At 44.8% G+C, this 19,861-nt stretch overlaps 1 protein-coding gene across 1 annotated transcript in view; it reads right to left on the reverse strand.

Moving 5' to 3' along the window:
* Positions 1-17,735, reverse strand: part of LOC107106303 (kynureninase-like) — a gene marked incomplete at its 3' end in the record, with an annotated part of 86,474 nt that extends 68,739 nt beyond the window's left edge. Inside the window, exon 1 of the mRNA XM_015406433.1 lies at positions 17,549-17,735. Coding sequence (XP_015261919.1) covers positions 17,549-17,735 — 187 coding nt within the window. The remainder of the gene's footprint in view (positions 1-17,548) is intronic.
* Between the last annotated feature and the right edge of the window lie 2,126 nt (positions 17,736-19,861).

Raw genomic sequence — 19,861 nt, forward strand, 5'->3', positions numbered from 1 at the left:
CCCCCCCCCCCAAGAGGGAGGGTAGCTCCTGTGTGGCAGGTTACAGTTCAACTGTAGGGGCTCTTGGAAATAGTCACTAGATTCAACTGTCAGCAAGATTCCTTAGATGAACTTTGCCTTCCCCAGCAAGATTATTAATTACAATCTGAAAAGCAGTATTGTAGGGCTGACATCTAGGGGAGGAGCCTGGATATCATGCACAGATCTTTTTCCTTTCCCCATCACTACCAGAAGAGAGAGAAATACGAGAAAAAAGTAACTATCTGTAAATTACGCATTGCAGAATTCTGATTTTCGGCATGCACTGTTTGTCTCACATGAACATAACAGTTCGATACTTCTTGTTGTTGTTGTTAACTGTTACAAACAGTTCTATTCCAAGCAAAATTATGCCCTTCTAAATTCATTCAAGTCAGTGGGCTTAGAAGGGTGCAGCTGTGTTTAGGATGGCACTAAAAGTAAGCCAGTCTTGGAAGTAATATTCTGTGTAAATATTACTACTACGTATGTGATACCACATATGCAGGCACTGTTTCACAAGCATAGACTTCACCTCATATGTACGAGTTTATTTTTGATGGCCAGTTTATTTTTAAGCAAGGGGTGACAAGTGGCAACAGCTAGGGATGCCATTTTCCTGCCAGGGACAGGAGCTCCCCCATCCCTCATCACTGTCAGGCAATGACGTGATGTCACTTAGAGGGAAAACCAAGAAGTGATGTCAATCTGCTCTAGGAATCACCAGAAATGCTATGGTTTTACCAGCAATTCTTGAAGAAATGTGACATCACTTCCAGGTTTTCCCTGGAAATGATGTCATGCTGTCACCTGATGGTGCCTCCCCCCCCCCCACTCCCTGCTGCTCCCAGTCTCCTGCTGTTTGCCGGGTCAACCCTAGAAATAGCATCAAACCGATGTAACAAGCAGTATTTGTTTGGGAAATTCTGTATTGTCAAAATGAAACCATTGATTATGCTTTGCTGTCTGCTATAAATTTTATGACTTCCCCTTAAATGCTTAGCAACCTTGGGGATTTAATGGAACTGTGAAATGGCTTTAAATATAGCTCCTCTGGGCGGCTCACACAGCACAACAAAATTCAGTGCCTCCCCTATGGCACTCCTATGGAGGCAAAGAGGCAGATTAGACTGATGTTAAAATTTACCTACTGTATCAGAGATCAATCTTACCTCTGACTGAGAGTTGATACCCTTATACAGGGTATTTATTATTGAATCCCATCAATGTGATTTATAGCACACTTTGTCACCATTAAGATATAAGTCAGAAGATATGTGCTTTTCGCATTATGCCAGTGCTGCCTGATGCTTGTTGCACAAATTTCACTCAGCCTGACAAACAACTACTAGTCTGTTGCTGAGAACTTTGATCTCTGATGTTGCTTCAGTAATTTACAAAGTGCAAAGGTAGTAGGGCTGCTCACATTGGCTTTGTCTTTGTTTGTTTGTTTCCCCTTCCTGCAATTGCTCCCATAAAAGATCACTAGGGGAGGTCTGACCTGTTGGTAAATTACAGTTTTCTCAGATTGTGCCACATTGATTGTGGAAACAGCAGCAAAATGCATTAGGGTAGTGGTCCTGCCAACCTAGCAGTTCGAAAGCAAGAAATTGCAAGTAGATAAGTAGGTACCGCTTCGGTGGGAAGGTAACAGCGTTCCGTGTGCCTTGGCGTCTAGTCATGCCGGTCACATGATCATGGAAATGTCTTCAGACAGCGCTGACTCTTCGGCTTTGAAACGGAGATGAGCACTGCAACCCTAGAGTTGGATTTGACTGGCTTTCAAGAAAGGGGAACTTTTACCTTTACCTATCTAATCTAGGATGCCAACCATGGCTTGGGGAATTCCTGCAGATTTGGGGTGAGGCCTGGGAAGGGCAGAGTTTGGGATGGGAAGGGAGCTCAGAGTTTGGGATGTGATGTCATTCTAGGACTTGTGTTTCTCCTAGGGTCTGCCTTCCAAAGCTACAATTTCCTGCAAGATCTCTGATCTATGTAGCCTGGACATAGGTTGTAATTCCAAGAGAATGCCAGGCTCCACCTGGAGGTTGGCAGTCCTACATATTACATTTTTCAATACTCCACACTCCTGAGCTAAGAAAGGATCCACCATATCCAGCTTCCATAACAGATTAAACCACAACATTCAACAATTAAAGTTGCCAACCTCCAGGTGGTGCCTGGCGACCCCCAGAATTACAGCTGGTTTCCAGACTACAGAGATCAGTCCCCCTGGAGAAAATGGCTGCTTTGAAGGGTGGATTCTATGGCATTATATCTGCCTGAGGTCCTTCTCTTCCCCTGGCTCCACCCACAAATTCCAAGGAATTTCCAAACCTAGACTTGAGAACTCTAGTTCGATTACAGACAAGAAGGAGCAATGTGAACCAAAGTGCATTTGTACCACAACCTGAGCAAAACATATGCAGTAACTCAAGAAATAATGTATGGTCAGAACTGAACATGAACTGTATTTCTGTGATTATTTCAACAAACAATTTGTTAAACAGGGTGTAATTGGCGGGCAACTTAAAGTGTGAGAGAGGAATGGGGGAGAGGGGAGGGAAACGATTTAATATTTGACCGACACAAAACTTTCCCACTGAAAGTTATCTCCCAAACAGCTTTCACATCAGCAAGGTACCAGCAGTCGGGGAGAGGGGAGCATTTTTTTGTCATTGGAAAAGCTAAATAGCCCACCTCTCCATGCCTCCTTCTTTAATAATCAACCTTCATTGGTGCATTTAGTTAAAACACACACACTAACACACAAGACGAATAATCATAGAATTCCAGTGTTTTGTTCCTTCCTTAGTTCTAGACAAAAGGTCATCACCAAGAATGTCCATTTTTCCATTCCCCCGGGGGCGGAAACCCTCCCACCCCAGAGGCCTGTTCCCCGACGGCGGGGAATCAGGCCCCCACTTCCCTGTGACGTGCATGCGGCGCGCGCATGCGCACGCGCCAGGATCCACCAAGGAGTCCCCCGCCAGCAAGGTAAGCCCCACTTGGCAACCCTACCAAGAATGTCCATTTTTCAATTTCTTCACTTGCAACTTGGTTACAATTGTTGTGTGGGAAAGGATAATATGTCATCTGGACTCCAATCCACAGCTCACATTTGTCCATCCCTCCTGTCCTAGTGGTATCATAATATGGGCCAAGTCAATAATTTGGTTGCCTCTTCATGTGGCACTGAGAAGGGTTCAAAGGAAACTGGTATTGCTGAAACCTAGTGGTATCATAATATGGGCCAAGTCAATAATTTGGTTGCCTCTTCATGTGGCACTGAGAAGGGTTCAAAGGAAACTGGTATTGCTGAAACACTGATTGTGCAGGCAGAAGGGGTGATCCATAAGCTGACGTGGGTGACCATTTTTTTCTAGCCCCCACACAGCATGATCTCTCAGACCCTAAAAATAACCTGGGATAAAATAAGGCAGGATGGAGTATGTGGACATGTTCACTCTTCTGTTTTGGGAGCTGGAGAAGAAGGACAAGGAGGACCTGGAGGAGAGGGATAAGGAGAAGTGGAAAAGGCATAGGGTGGATAGGACATCGTTTGGTTTAGTGGTTAGGAGTATGGACTTTAATCTGGGAGAACCGGGTATGATTCCCCAATCCTCCACATGCAGATGCTGGGTCAGTCATGGCTCTTTCAGAGCTGTTCTCTCAAGAACAGTTCTCAAAAGAGCTCTCTCAGCCCCACCTACCTCACAGGGTGTCTGTTGTAGAGAGGTGAAGGGAAAGGAGATTGTAAGCTGCTTTGAGACTCCTTCAGGTAGTGAAGGGAGGGGTATAAATCCAATCTCCTCCACCACCTCCTCCTCCTCCTCCAGGTTTCTTGATATATACAGGTGTAGTGGCACGGGCCCAGCCCTGGTGGGCACTATCCTTATTTCGGTATTTAGGCATAATATACTGGGAGTATTCGGATATCACAGGACCTGCATGGCTCCAGTATGATAAGGAGTTTTCTGTGTGGGTAGGGATCATAAATCCCTCACTATGCCGGGATCAGATCCATCTGCAATTGTGGATGCAGGTTATGTTGCTGGCAAGGCACATGGGCAGGGAGTGGTCCAACAGTGGACATGTAGTGAACAGGATCTCCAGTAGTTCAGTCTCCCATGCCCGGGCAGGGGATTCAACAATGCCTGCTTTGCTGGGAGTTCAGCTCTCATGGGGTGTGTGGATGGTGGCCCTGCAAGTACCGACATGAGTGCCCCCTTTGTGGGGGCCACCAGTAACACCCACCAAGGGAAGACCATCCACAATTCACAACTATATAGGCTCAAAACTGTATATCACATTCATTGAAGTACAAAGAAGGGTTAGTGGTCATAACCCAATAGAAAGTATAGGCACATATCCAATAGATTGCTCATAACAATTAAGCATATTTTACCCAAAGAATGTGTTCAAAACCAACAGAAGGCTCCTCTGTAATTCCACACAGAAATAATCAATAAATGATGGAATTCCGGAGCACTTGTGCTTGGTCTGGTATATGTCCTTTGATCAGGCCATGCATATGGTGTGGCAGAGTAGGATGCGGGCAGAGTTGGCAAAGTGTGATATTAAATCTGCCTTCCACCTCCTACCAGTGCACCCGTCTGACTTTGAGTTCTTGGGTTTTGTATTTGAAGGGCACTTTTACATGAACAGGGTCCTGCTTATGGGGTGCTCCATTTTGTGTGTGGCTTTTGAGCATTTCAGCTCCTTCTTAGAATGGGCTCTCCATTATCAGACGGGGTTGGTCAATACAGCCCACCATTTGTGGGACCACAGGGCACAAGGCAGTGTGCTAGATTGTTAGCCAGTCTTGTTAGTTTTGCTGAGAAGCTGAGGGTTCCCCTGGCTCATAAGCAGACTGAGGGGCCTGGGATGGTCCTGACATTTCTGGATGTGGAACTGAATACACGGAGGCAGGCTTCTAAGCTACATAGGGAGAAGGTGGAGGAGTTGCGGGCTAGGACCCTTTCATTCAAGGGGAGAAGTAAGACAAAGTTGGGGAAACTGCACCAGTTGGTAGCCCAACTGAACTTTGCATGTAAAGTGGCGGTACCAGGCAGGGCCTTCCTTAGGAGGTTGTGTGATGCCATGACTGGACTTTGGCTTCCTCACCATAGAGTACGAGTTCCAAGTGGGATGAGGGTGGACCTGGAAGTCTGGGAGGAGTTTTTTGGCTTCATTCAACAGCGTCTCCTTCTGGAGGGATGACATGCGAATTGAGGTGGTACTCCAGGTTATGCCTTGCATGGTGAGATCCCTTGGTTTTGGGGTAATCTTTCGCAGTTAGTGGTGTGCGGAGGATTGGCCAGCTGCCTGGGCTGAGGCAGGCATAACTATGGATCTGACTTTTCTGGGTTTTTGTGGTGGCAGCGTGGCTGTGGGCAGAGGAGTTGGCTAATCACATGGTGCACATTTGGTGTGACAATTTGGCAGCAGTTTATGTGAATAATTCGCTGACGTCCAAGTCTCCCAGGGTTATGAGGCTAGTACAGGTCTTCACACTGTGTTGTCTTCATTTTAATATACTTTTCATCAGGCCTGTAGCCAGGGTTTGTTTTCTTTTCTTGTGGGGCATATTTTTTTCTTGTGGGGCAGACACAACATCACATTAAAAATAAAATAAAATAAACATGAATTGCAGCTCTTCAAACCTGAATTGTATTTCACTCCCCTCCGATCAGCTGTTTGACCTAACAGCTATTGGTCAAGGAATGAAACTGACTAGAAGCGGCAGGGCAGCTTTCCTTTCCTTCCTCAGCCTGCCAGCTGCTGCTGAGAGGAGGCTGGGGAAGGAATGAAAAGTTGCCCTGTCCCTTCTGGTCAGTTTCACTCCTTGACTAATAGCTGTTAGATCTAACCGCTGATTGGAGGGGGAGTGAAATTGACACAAAGCGGCAGGGCAGCTTTCCTTTCCTTCCCCCAGCCCCCTGAAGCAAACCTGAGTTGTATTGCACTCCCCTCTAGAACTAACAGTTATTTGTCAAGGAATGAAACTGACCAGAAATGGCAGGGCAGCTTTCCTTTCCTTCCCCCAGCCCCCTGAAGCAGCAGGGAGGGTGGGGAAGGGAAGGGAAGTTGCCCTGCCACTTCTGGTCAGTTTCACTCTCTCCTTTCAGTTGTTAAACCTAACAGCTGAACCACTGGAGTAAAACTGACCAGAACCTGCAGGGTGGCTTCCCTTTCTTTCCCCAGCCTCCCTTCTGCTTTTGGGGTAGGCACACTGGGAGATGGGGGTGCCTAGCATTCTCAGGTGGGGACAGGGCATGTGGGGGGGGGCTCTGACCCCAAATCCCCACCGTGCTACAGGCCAGCTTTTTATGGCTAAATATGTCCCAGGGGTTAGCAGTGGGGTGGCTGATGCTCTGTCTCATCAACAAATGGAGAGATCCATCAGCTGGCACTGGAACCCAACCCCTAGCCATTCCAGATGTCTGAGGAACTATGGCAGAATGGAGGGTTGAGGCTGAGAGGGCGAGAGGGCTGGCCTTGGTGCCCAGCACCAGAAGGGTCTATAGCCATGCAGGTCAGCAGCAGTTCGATGTCTTTATGCAGCAGGTAGGACTTTGTCAGTTCTGGCCAATACCAGTAACACACTTGATGCAGTACTGTGTGCACCTGAGAGGCAAAGACATGGCGGTGTGGTCCATTGGGGCCAGCTATTGGCCTTGGTTTTTAAGAGCAAAGCTGGGAGGTTTGGCAAAGTCACAGTGGACTTTTGCATAAGGAAGATGTTGGATGGCTGGGTGCATGAGGCTGGACTGCAGGCAGACAGGAGGGAGCCCATTTCCCCTGAGATCCTGAGGGGGAATGTGGGGGGGCATTATTATTGTTGTTGTTACCCATCCTGAGCCTACTTGCGGGGGAGGGTGAGCTATAAATCAACTAAACTAAACTAAATGAAACTGACAAGTGTGTCATGGCATACACCCTGCACTAGTAACCAGTAACCATAGCAACACTTTCATGGCAAAGGTCCTTGAAGTTAAGGAGCCATATGGACATCTATAAGCAAGCAACTGAATGTAGTTGTGTTGTATGCTGTTCTCCCTATTGCTCTCATACACACACACACACACACACATTTTAAAAAATGAGTCACTACATGTATCCTCAAGTTTAAAGTTAGAAGACACTAGTCAGCAACAGCATTAAAAAGTTTTAATCCCCCGCCCCCGAAACTTTAAAACTCCTTGCAAGGAAATTACTGGAAATGGTACTTAACCTTTATATGTCATGATATTGGAATGTCTAAGCCCACCCTTTCTATAGGCAGACCAATTAAGCAGTAAATATATGAAGTTGTAATAATGCCAATAACAACTCCTAAGTGTTAAATGATATGCCAAGGAAACGGAAGAGTTAAATCTGCATCATCTTCCAGTAACATTTTAAGAAACCACCTTTTTCATAAATTTAGTTATAAAATACATTTTTGTTAAAAAAAACCCCTATTAAAATAATAAAACTGTTTTTAATTCTACTATTGGTTTAATATCTCAAAGGGCTGTCTTAATTCTACAACATATATATTTCTTCTAGATAGTGAGCATATAAAAGATTAATATAGAGAATGTTCTTGTTATAAAACATGACATATATTGGTGCAGTTAATTTTAAAAAAAAAAATTACTAGAAAAGATTGCAGTCACCTACCCTGTAGGAACAGGGTAATATATTTAACACATGAGTTCCACTGTCCATGGTCACACTGCTTTTTTGTAACTTGGTGAGGGAGGAAGGACAGAATAAACAGAATGGTATTTTACATGCAGTTTCATTAGAAGGAATAACATTTCTTCCTCGTATTTTTTATCCCTGACAACTGTCTGTCTAGCTCATTTTTATCCCACCCTTCCTCCAAAGAGCTCAGAGTTGCATAAATGGTTCTCCTTTCCCCATTTTATCCTCACATAACTCTGTGAAGTAAGCTAAGAGGGTTTGACCACCCCAAGGTCACCCGGCCATGCTGCTTATAGACGTATAAAATGAACATCTATAGAATAAGTTTGGATTCAGGGAACTGTGTGACCCCACTATGTTTCTAGGCTCTCCCTCCTATCACCCAGCAATAAGGCCCTTGTGGTGGGTCCTTCACTATCAGAAGGTCAGCAAGCCCATTTTTTGAGTTGTATGGAATAGATGGTGGCAAAACCCAGCACAAACTGACCGTAAAAATATTATGAACAATATACGTCATTCAGAGTCAACAGGGATATTATCTCCCACAAAAGCTTTGCCACGGCTTTCCCTTTATTTTAAGCCAATGAAACCACAGAGATATATAATAGGGGTATGGGCTGGATACTGTGAGTTGGATACTACAATCCACAAGTGCAAGGCACTCTGGATCATTGGTGCAGCTCACTCTTCCCCCTGCTGACAGCCACACCAAGGCCCCTGACCAAGCCCCACAGACATCTAAAGAACAACTAAATATAAAAAGAGGACATATAAAACCAAGAGAAAAGGAGGGTGTATAGTCAGGGAGAAAAGTGAAATAAGCCCTAGTGAAGAGGTGTCCTTTTCCTTCACTAAGACAAAAGAAACATCACACAGACATTGGGAAAAGAGAAAAAAGAATTCATCCAATGTTCAAGGAAGCAAAGCAGGAAAAGGCCCTCTGGCAATCTAGCTTTTTCCCCCCACTTAAACCTTTCACTTAACTTGACACCATACCAAGTGCTCTCTCCTGTTGCAAGAGAGTCTTTGCTACAGTTGCCAACCATTGCTAGTGTTGGGTGAATAGGCATGAGCACGAACTGGCTCACAAACGAAAATTCTTCACAAATTTTGGCTAGTGCGTGGTCCATGAAACAATGTCCATGGAAGCTCTACTGTCATGAATTTTCACAAACTTTTAGTGTGGTTTGTGAGCAGAGACAGATTGGCCATGATAAATTAAACTGTTTACAAAACTCCAAGGCAAAACTCCAAGAATTCAACCCCCACTGAATTATCCAGCCTTGGAAACACCAATAGGAGCCTTCCAAAGCTTAACAGGCACTGCTGGCTGCCAATAAGAGAGCTCCCATTGTGGTCTATGGACTCCTTTGTTGGCTGGTGAAGCAAAAGAGAGGTACGGAGCTAGCAGAGCTGATTCATTGCATTGCTTTCTGTTTGCTTGATCTGCTGTCTGTTGCTGGGGGTTGGGATTTGGATGCAGTGGTGGACTCTGGGCTCTTTCAGCACAGGGGGTTACCTATCGTGCCTTCCTCCCCCCACCTCTCCTACTACTGATCTGATCTGCTATCTGCTGTGGGGGGTTGGGAGTTTTCTGGAACCAGGGATTTGGTTCTGCCAGTTTGGTGTAGTGGTTAAGTGTGTGGACTCCAATCTGGGAGAACTGGGTTTGATTCCCCACACCTCCACTTGCAGCTGCTGCTGGATGACCTTGGGCAAGCCATAGTCCTGTCAGAGCTGTTCTTGAAAGAGCAGTTTCTGTCAGAGCTCTCAGCCCCACCTACCTCACAGGGTGCCTGTTGTGGGTAGGAGAAGAGAAAGGAGTTTGTAAGCCGCTCTGGGACTCCGAGTGAAGGGCAGGATATAAATCCAGTCTCCTCCTCCTCCTCCTCTTCCTGCCCTCATGCTGAGCACAGGGGCTTAGCTATTGTGTGCCTTTCTATCCCCCCCCATCTATCCTGCTAGTGATCTGCTCTGCTGTCTGCTGTGGGGGTTTGGGAGTTTGGGAGTTTTCTGGAACCAGGGATTTGGTTCTGCTCTTCCTGCCCTCATGCTAAGCACAGGGACTTAGCTATTGTGTGCCTTTCTACCCGCCCCCCCACCTCTCCTGCTACTGTCTATGTAACAGCTCTGCTGTACTGCAACAGCTCTGCTTTCTATGATGGAGGGTTGGGAGTTTTCCAGAACCAGGTTCTGCCCTTCCTGTTCTCACACTGATCACAGGTGAGAGAATGGGTCGAAGGGATGCAGCCAACTGCACAGTGGCTCCTGGGCCTGGGGGAGTAGAGGGGTTGGCCATCCCAGGAAGTATTCCAAGAAGGTCTGCTGTCAGTTTGATGTTGTTACCTTGCCCGGGGTCTATTCTAGACACTCCTGAATCTGCGCCCAAACTTTTCTGGAGGCACCTTTTGGGGGGACCATAACTCAGAACTCCCAAGTACAATCCACACAGAACTTGAAGGACATGTAGAGGAGCATCAGGGGGAGGACAGCTGCAAGTCTGATGCCTCCAGCTTGTAGAGGGTCCATTATATACTCTGCTGAAGCTGCTCCTGACATTTCCCCTAAAGTACTTTCCTGGGGCATCTTCTGTTTACTACCCAGAGTTCCTTAGAGGAAGGCCAGGGAAAATTTTTTTTTACTAAGGTTTTACTATCTTATCAGTTATTTGTGAAAGCGGCCACTGATTTTTTTTTTTAATTTTTAATTGCCCCAAATAACAGGCACTATTTAAAAGTTATATATACTTTGCTACTCAGCTACACGAGAGGAGATCTCTTATGTATCAATGAATGTGTAGCAGCAATGGTACCTCACCAGGGCAGCAGATGTAACAAAAATAGCCTACTTGAAATGGTCTAACTGTAGGGATGCCAGCCTCCTGGTGGGACCCGGGGATACTCTGGAATTACAGTTTATCTCCCTAACTAGAGTTTAGTTCTGGAGAAAATGGATGCTTTGGAGGGTGGACTGGCATCAACCCCCCCTGAGGTCCCTGTTCTCCCCAGGCTCTATCCCCAACCTGGATCTGGCAACCCTACTGGTGGCCAGGGGAACCAGTGGCAGGCAACCTTCTCTAACTGTTGAAGGCAGCATGGTTATTTTACTTACGCAGGCCTAAGAGAATTAACCTAGAAAACATCTATCTAGCCAGCAGCACGTACTTCAAGCCATAGTAAAACGGACTTGTCAGAGACTCTTCCTAGAAATGACTTCTTAGGCCTTTTTGCTCTTTTTTCTCAAATAAAGGTAATAAGAAGCCTTTGGCTACTATTGTCATAGAAACTATAAAAGTGATGCAAGAAATATCTAAATTTCCAAAACGGAAAGTTAGGCTCTCAAAGATGAGAATATTTGTCCAAGTGTTCTCAAGCTTAACACAATTAAGTAAGACAACTGAGGCAGCAATGGCTGTTTTCTGTATTTCCACTGTTTCAAGAAACAGGAGCACATACAGGGTGTTTGTTTTTTGTTTGTTTTTTTAAAAAAATCATATGAGGAACCCCTCCATCTGGAAATGCTATGTAGGAATTATTTCACAATTAAAAATTTCCAGGACAGTATTCATGCAAATGGCCTAACTGTGAGTGGTCTGTGGTTGTTTTAAAAACCACACACACACACACACGGGGGGGGGGGGAGAGCACCCATCTATGGATACTTAAATCCAGAGACTATAGCCAGGAACAGACAAGGGAGATCTTTCTACGGAACTGAGAAAATCCTCAGGTTTCCAGAATAATCTGACATCTAAAAAATAAATTGGCAGGCAAAACAACCTAACATAACAGAAGCAGTGATTGTACATTCAAGAAACCAATGCCCTCACTAATGCCAGCCTTTAACCCTTGTCTCTAAAGGGCAAGAGGGCAGGGCCATTTCCAGGGCAGTTTTAATCTCCCAATCTGCCCCTGCCCCCCCCCCCAGGAGGACTTGTTGTTCCAGGTCTGGCAGCAACCAACAGATTTTTCACTATCACACAACTTCCACAACTCACCACTTGGTGACTCATTACTGAGCAGCCACTGCACAAAAACCAGTTCACCACAGTGCAACAGGGTCTGACCCAGCAGTCAGCAACAGTTTTGGGGCTGCCGGCCAGTACTTCACAAGACCATAAACATTTGTCACAGGAAGTAGCAGTGGGATCCAATAGAATTCCAGGCTACATTATGTTTCAGGATCCTCTATCTCAAATCATGTCATTTGTCTGTCCTGTCTGACTGGGCTGTCTAGTCAGAGCTCTGCAATGGCCTTTACCATTGGTCCTGTACTTCTGACTGAAGTTGTGGCTACTACCAACTGAGGCACTGGCCTTTTGTAGTTCCTAGGTGAGGTATCTACTGCCAATAGCAGCAATAACAGCATTGTTTCACTTATGGTCCAGCTGTGTATACTTCCAGTCAGACTGATTGTGCTGTGAGGCATTACAGTCCTTACCAGAGATCAGGGGTCTTTTGGGGCCGGAGCTTGCCGGAGCGCCACTCTGGGAGCTGCCAAAATGGTGGCGGCGGCAAGCCCCACCCCCAGCTTCCCCTGCTACGGCCTGTTGCCAGCCTCCCGAGGCTGCGCGGGAATGCTGCGGCCCCAGGGAGGCCCATCGCCACCTCCCCAACCAGCGCCGGATCGCTGCAGCCCGGAGGAGGCCAGAAGAGCCCCCCCGCCTCCTCCGGCCAGGGCTCCTCCGGCCAGTGCCAGAGCGCTGAGGCCCGGAGGAGACCAGAAGAGGCCCCGCCGCCGCCGCCTCCGGCCAGCGCTGGAGCGCTGCGAGCCAGAGGAGGCAAGAAGAGCCCCTCCCACCACCTCCTCCGGCCAGCGCCAGGGCACTGCTGCATGGAGGAGGCAAGGAGAGGCCCCTGCCCCCTTCTCCGACCAGCACCAGAGCGCTACGGGCCGGAGGAAGCAAGGAGAGGCCCCCCGCCTCCTCCTCACTGCGGGCCGGAGAAGAAAGAAGATCCCCCCCACCGCCTTCTCCGGCCAGCACCAGAGCACTACGGGCCGGAGGAGGCAAGGAGAGCCCCCCACCACCATACCTGCTGGTGCCATATCTGTCAACTCCTGGTGGGTTGGCTATTTTATATTCACATACTTATATTTTTATATGCACCTTAAAATGTGATCCACATTGTATTTTAAGTATGCCAATAAAGGTTGACTGACTGACTGATCTATCTCCTGCTTGCCAGGGTTGCCAGTTCCAGGTTGGGAAATACCTGGAGATTTGGGGGCCGGAGCTAGGGGACAGTGGGGTTTAGGGAGGGGAGGGACCTTAGCAGGGTACACTGCCACAGAGTCCACCCTCCAAAGCAGCCATTTTCTCCAGGGGAGCTGATCTCTGTGGTCCGGAGGTAAATTGTTATAGCAGGAAAACTCCTGGCTCCTTCTGGAGGTTGGCAACCCAACGTCTCCCCCCACTGACTCCTCTCCTCTTGCCTTCCACTGCTCAGGAGACAAAAACAGCCAGACCCTAGAAGAACCAAATTTAAAGCCTTCTTCTAAATGTAAGAAATGCATTTCCCCCTGTATTTCGAGTACCAGATCATAATTAGTAATGTTCTGAGCACACATCTAGAAATTTCAGCTTCTGCTCATAGGTATATTTGGGGAATGTTGTGGCCTTCATATACCTTTTCCACATGGAGGCATTCATGCAATCTCTTTTAAAAGTCTGTCTGTGAGCTTAAATTGCTACAGTGGAAACAGCTCTAAAGGGATTTGTGTGTGTTGATGTGCAAGTCAGAGACTGGTTTATGAAGAAAGGAAAAATGGTTTTGAAATGTCTATTTTTCCTAAAGAGCTTGAAGGTTGCTTCATATATCCCATATATCTGGTAGAAGTCACTAGACTCCAAAGAAGATATAAATTGCAAATAACATACCTAAATTTCTGAAGTGCTTAGTTCATTAGAAAAGAACTGGAACCACAGGGATGAACTGCTCTAATTTGCTGTGAGATCTTTCCTGGGTTCTCTGGTGTGATCATGATAAAGGCAGAGCATGAACAGTGAGCAAATGGGTTCATATGAGTCTTTGAAAGAGATGTTCTTCTGCTTTCTACTTGAAATATACATATAGTTTTAAAGAGATCAGAAAGTGGATTTTCTTATATGAGCCTTTCATTTATTTATCTAAAATATGTATATCCATTAAAATGCTTAAGACAACTAATAGCAATAAAATACAATTTTGTTGTTCAGTCGCACAGTCGAGTCCGACTCTTCGTGACCCCATGGATCATCTCCCGCCAGGCCCTCCTGTCTTCCGCCGTCCTCTGAAGTTGGCTCAATTTCATGTTCGTTGCATCGATGACACTGTCTAACCATCTCATCCTTTGCCGTCCCCGTCTTCTTTGACCTTCAATCTTTCCCAGCATCAGGGTCTTCTCCAGTGAGTGCTCCCTTCTCATTTGGTGGCCAAAGTATTTGAGCTTCAGTTTCATTATCTGGCCTTCCAGGGAACAGTCAGGGTTGATTTCTTTTAGGACTGACTGATTTGATCTTTTTGCAGTCCAAGGGACTCTCAAAAGTCTTCTCCAGCACCATAGTTCAAAAGAATCTATTCTTCGGCGCTCGGCCTTCCTTATAGTCCAACTCTCGCAGCCATACATGACTACTGGGAATACCATTGCTTTGACCATGCGGACTTTTGTTGGCAGGGTGATGTCTCTACTTTTTATCATGCTGTTTAGGTTCGCCATCGCTTTCCTCCCAAGGAGCAGGCGTCTTTTAATTTCATGGCTGCAGTCACAGTCTGCGGTGATCTGGGATCCCAGGAACGTGAAGTCTGTCACTACTTCCACGACTTCCCCTTCTATTTGCCAAGGAGTGATGGGGCCGGATGCCATGATCTTAGTTTTTTTGATGTTGAGCTTCAAGCCCACTTTTGCGCTCTCCTCTTTTACTCTGAGCAAGAGGCTCTTTAGATCCTCTTCACTTTCAGCCATTAGAGTGGTATCATCTGCATATCTGAGGTTGTTGATCTTTTCCCCAGCAATCTTAATTCCCGCTTGTGATTCATCCAGGCCAGCATTTCGCATGATGTACTCTGCATATATATTAAATAAGCAAGGTGACAATATACATCCTTGTCGTACTCCTTTTCCTATGCTGAACCAATCAATTGTTCCATATCCGATTCTAACTGTCGCTTCTTGGCCCTTATACAGGTTTCTCAAGAGATATGTGAGGTGGTCTGGTGCTCCCATCTCTTTAAGGACCTGCCATAGTTTGTTGTGATCCACAATACAATACTGCATTATAAAATAATTAATTCCACCGGAACATAGCGTATAAAAGCAGTATAAGTAGCAGTCTAAAGGACTGAAGGTAAAAGAAGAAGGGGATGGCAAAGGATTAGATGGTTAGACAGTGTTAGCGATGCAACAAACGTGAAATTAAGCAAACTCCGGATGGTGGCAGAAGACAGGAGGGCCTGGTGTGATGTGGTCCATGGGGTTGTGAAGAGTCAGACTTGACTGTGCAACTGAACAACAACAACAACAAAAAGAAGTGTGAATAGCAGCACCAGAATAAGGTACAGTAGCATAAAAACAGCATAAAAATAAAATCCCTGTATTATCAGAGCAATACAAACCATTTTTCAAATCAGTGGAAAAAATACGAAAAACATTTTGTGATGCAACAGGTAAACTGTAAGGGAGTTATAATTGGAGAATGGGGAAAAAATCTAAAAAGGAACAGAACACCATTAACCAAATGCTAATGAAATAAAAAGCTCTTCACTTGGCACTGAAATGAGAATGAAGACAATGCCAGGCAAGCTCCCAGGAACAGCCACTGGTCCCCCATGGAAAAGACGCTATCCTGAGTAGCTACCCACGTCTAATCATTTGGCAACAGCAGCTGAATTGGGATACCATAGATGACTTCAGTAAATGGAAGGACATAAATAGGCTGTTTCACACAAGACATAGAATTCATCTTTTATGTCTGATGAACTAATATTATTCTTCTGCATATAGTGTGTGGGGACAAAATTGATTATAGATTCTTGCTATGAGATGATTAAAAAATGTGTTTTTCATCATATTTAACTAATAACAAGTGAAGTTTATGCAAATTTCTACATAAGAAGTATTTCCAAAAATATTTTTGGTTGTTTGTTTAGGGAATTACTATGCCACTGCTCCAGAGACCGGCTTGAGGTGGCTCATCAATAAAAACAATACCCTAAAATCATAACAACAACATAAATGATCAATAGTTTTAAAAAGCCATTGAGAACAAGCCAGAGGCCTAAAACAGCATAAAACAAATGCTGAACAGCTTTAACATATCCCTGAAAGAATCCTCAGGCTAGGAGCAAAACACAACACAGCTGAAAAAGACAAATCGCCTTGGTTAAAAGCTTGACTAAAAAGAAATGTTTTGACCTGGAGTTTAAAAACCAGTAAAGTAGATGCCAGGCATTCCTCAAAGGGGGAGGAGATGTCAAAGGTGAAGTGCCACCACTGCAAAAAGTCTTTTCTCTAGTTGCCACCCTCCGGACATCTGCACACAGGGGCACAGAAAACAGGACTTGGGAAGAGGATCTGAACTGGTAGGCAGTACATGAGGAGGTGGCCCTTCTACGACACTGACAAGCATTTTGAATTGTGCACAGAAACATGTGATAGGAAAATTAGGAAATAGGCAATGTTGTTGAAAAGTACTGGGTTCACCGCATGGAGGACTCGGATGACGACATACTGTAGCATACGTTTATTGTACTTAACACAGACAAAGACTGACTTTAACGGCCAACAGGGCCAACTATATACATATCCACCCAGCAACCTCCCGCTCCCATTGGAGGGTTTGAATGTCCCGCCAAGGTGGCTATTGGTTGGGGCTGGGGGATCCAGGATCCGAAGTTTCCATTGTTCTAGGATCCAAGCTCAGGCCTGTCCACGGACCCCTGGTGGCGGTCCACGTACATAACACCTGTTATCTGTGATAATTTGCCTGCTCTACTATTGTTTCTCTCCAGATATAACTTTCTGGATGCCTTTGCTACATACATCTTTGTGGGCTTTGTACAAATGACCATATATATCTTGTGGCATTCCTCAGTTTTTTTAAGAGTCATTTCCTAATATTTCAAGTATAAAAGAGCAATATTTAAACCTTTTTTTTAAAAAAAAATCTCAAATTGTTGCTTTCATGAACAGAGAAAGGAAAGCAAAAAACAAAATATTCCACACAAATGAGAGAATATTAGGTTTAGGCAATGTTCCCACAGAATGATAAATGAAGATTTTTTTAAAAAAAAATCCCTGTGTACAATGAGTTTGCACAAATTATAAAATCAATGTCCATTCTTTCTTTACCTAGCCTGTCTTTCTTCAGCCAAACAGCATTAGTTACTTCTTAATTGGGGTTGTTTTTTTGCTCTAATGAATGGCTTGTCTCTGCTTCTCCTTTTAAAACTGACTCATTGCTTAGCATGCATGCCATATCTTCAAACCAAGCCAGCCTTGCTACCTGACTCAACAACAAAGGATCATTCCCTATCTACCAGGCCCTATAACCACTCAGTTTTTCAGTCTGACTGACGGAGGATGACAGAAGACAGGAGGGCCTGGCGTGATGTGGTCCATGGGGTCACAAAGAGTCAGTCTCGACTGTGCAACTGAACAACAACAACAACTTCTCTGTAGAGACCTTTGCCTGATTAGGTGCTTGTTCCACTATTTAAACTTTAAAGGGACTGCCCAAGACAGCCCAAAAAAATAGCTGAGCAGCAGGGAGCAGGCTGGGATAGCTTCTTAAAAAGGCAGTACACAACAGCTGGGAGACCATAACTTGCTCATGACCACACAGTGGGGTTGATCTTACCCCTATCCGATAACTTCACTGAGCAACGTTTTGGCTCAGGTTTGAAATCTTCCTCCAATCTAAGAAGACTTGGTCCAACTTTAGTGGTTTTTCCATTGGAGGAATAGTTGCTTAAGATGGAGGAAGGCACTTTAGGCTGGATGAAGGCTGCTTGGAGGATGGTTGGATTATCCCCAGTGAACTTCATACTTAAGCAAAGATCTCAGGTCTCTCAAGTCTATCATTCTATTTAATGCTGTGCTCAGGCTCCCTCACAGTGCTGGACTGTGCTGGACTGCTGTTATCAAAGTTATTCTAGTCAGGACTGAACTTTAGGCGTCAAGTGTAAAAGCTTTGTCATCTTGTCTCTGCCTGCTTGGTGGACCACATTGTCAATGCTTACTTTGTTTGGGTTCCTATAATAGGTTGCTGACATCTAGTATGGCTTCTGCATATAACCAGAGACTTGCAGTGCTATCCTAAGAACACTTTCCTCAGAGTCAGGGCTCTATTGGTAGCAGGAGCTCCTTTGCATATTAGGCCACACACCCCTAGTTTAGCCAATCCTCCAAGAGCTTACAGTAGCTCCAGTAAGAAGAGCTCTGTAAGCTCTTGGAGGATTGGCTACACTAGGGGTGTGTGGCCTAATATGCAAAGGAGCTTCTGCTACCAGTAGAGCCCTGCTCAGAGTAATAGACTTGAGTAGGATTCCATGTAGACCTGTTCAGGTCAGCACAGATTTAGTAGAAATATGAAAAACTTGCCTAAAGCAAAAAGGGTTGCAGTGGAATCCTAAACAGTTACACTGTACTAACTCCCTTGAACTCTGTTTAGGATTGCACTATTGGTATTGATGTTTGTGTTTTGTTTCTTTTTCTCTCTCAGTGAGAAGGTTTATGATGCAAGATGGAAATGCAGCCTCCTTGGGGATCTTTCACAATCATGGATGGTTTACCTGTCTTTACACTAAACTTCTTGATGATCTTCAGATTCCACATTTGCTGTAATTATTCTGGGCTTTTTAGGCATGAAAAAGATTGTTCCTCGGGGCAGCATTCTCAATTTGAACGTGATTCTCTAAAAGGATTATTAACACGGTTGCATCACTTTCATCTAATTCTGAAATTTTTGAAACTCAGATAATTTCCAGACACGCATTACATTTGGGCTTTTCTGCACAGTAGACTTAGTCCTGAGTTTCTTGGGAGTTGATCCACAGGCACTGGAATCAATTTGGACATGGTGCTTCCACACATCGATCATCCCTTTGCATTTTCACAGATGGAGTCAGTTTGTTTTCTTCTGCACATGCCTTCAATAATGAGGCTATGAAAATTTTGCCCTCCTTCACAAGATTTCACTTTATATTGTTCTTAGCTGAGCAGCCCCTTTTTCCTTTTCATCTTTGTTTTCCTCTGGTTGTTCCACCCAGTCATTTGAATGTAAATTGTTAGATGCTGAGCCAGTCTATGGAACTGAGAGACTAAAACCCTTCCTTTTTGTCTTTGTTTGATAATGGCACATGAGACGCTGATTATAGTTCAATTTTTTTGTAAAAATAATCTGTTTTATTTAACTTTGAGGGGAAATAGTCATGTATGAATCAAGTTTAGGACTTTTGAGGTAAATAGGGAACAGGAATGATATAACTTTGTACAAAAATAAATGCTAGACAATTTGTTTCTGTTATTCAGACAGGTATTTAAAACTTGAGGAGAGAGATTTTTTTGGCAGTCTCTGCTTAAATACACAAGCATAAGCTTCTTTATCTCACAGACACAAGTTGGTGAAGGCAGGAACATTCAAACAAGTTCCAGTTTCCCTTCTTAACCACTGGATAGGGATCACCCCTCCCTTTTTAGGAGCTATTTCTTTCAAGCTTAAATGGGGATCCTTCTTGATCCTCTCACTCCCTTAACCGCCCTTCCCAGTCAACTTTCAATTCTTAACTGCTACTCCTAACTGACTCTCTGAACTGAAGAATTCCATTTAAATCCCTTATCACTCAAGGTTCTCAAACCAGGTTACAGCATTAACTATTTACTGTCCATCACAGAGGCTTTGCATTAGTGGAATCACAGCACACATACTCCCTTTTCTTAAAACAGTAAGTCTCTAGCTCCTCTCCTTATGGAGTTATAAGGGAAAAGGCATATCTCTGCAAGAGAAAGGGAATTCAGAGAACCTGCTAACTTTATTGTTACAATGCTCTAGTGTTATATTTTTAGTGCCTAAAAAACCAAAACAAACAAACAAACCACTCCTGTTCAGGAGGGGGTGTTGAACCAAAACAGTCAAATAATTGAAAACTGGCCTAGAGGTAGATGGTACAAA

The sequence above is a fragment of the Gekko japonicus genome, unplaced genomic scaffold, assembly GCF_001447785.1.
Source record: "Gekko japonicus isolate JY-2015 unplaced genomic scaffold, Gekko_japonicus_V1.1 scaffold3317, whole genome shotgun sequence".
Taxonomy (NCBI): Eukaryota; Metazoa; Chordata; class Lepidosauria; order Squamata; family Gekkonidae; genus Gekko; species Gekko japonicus.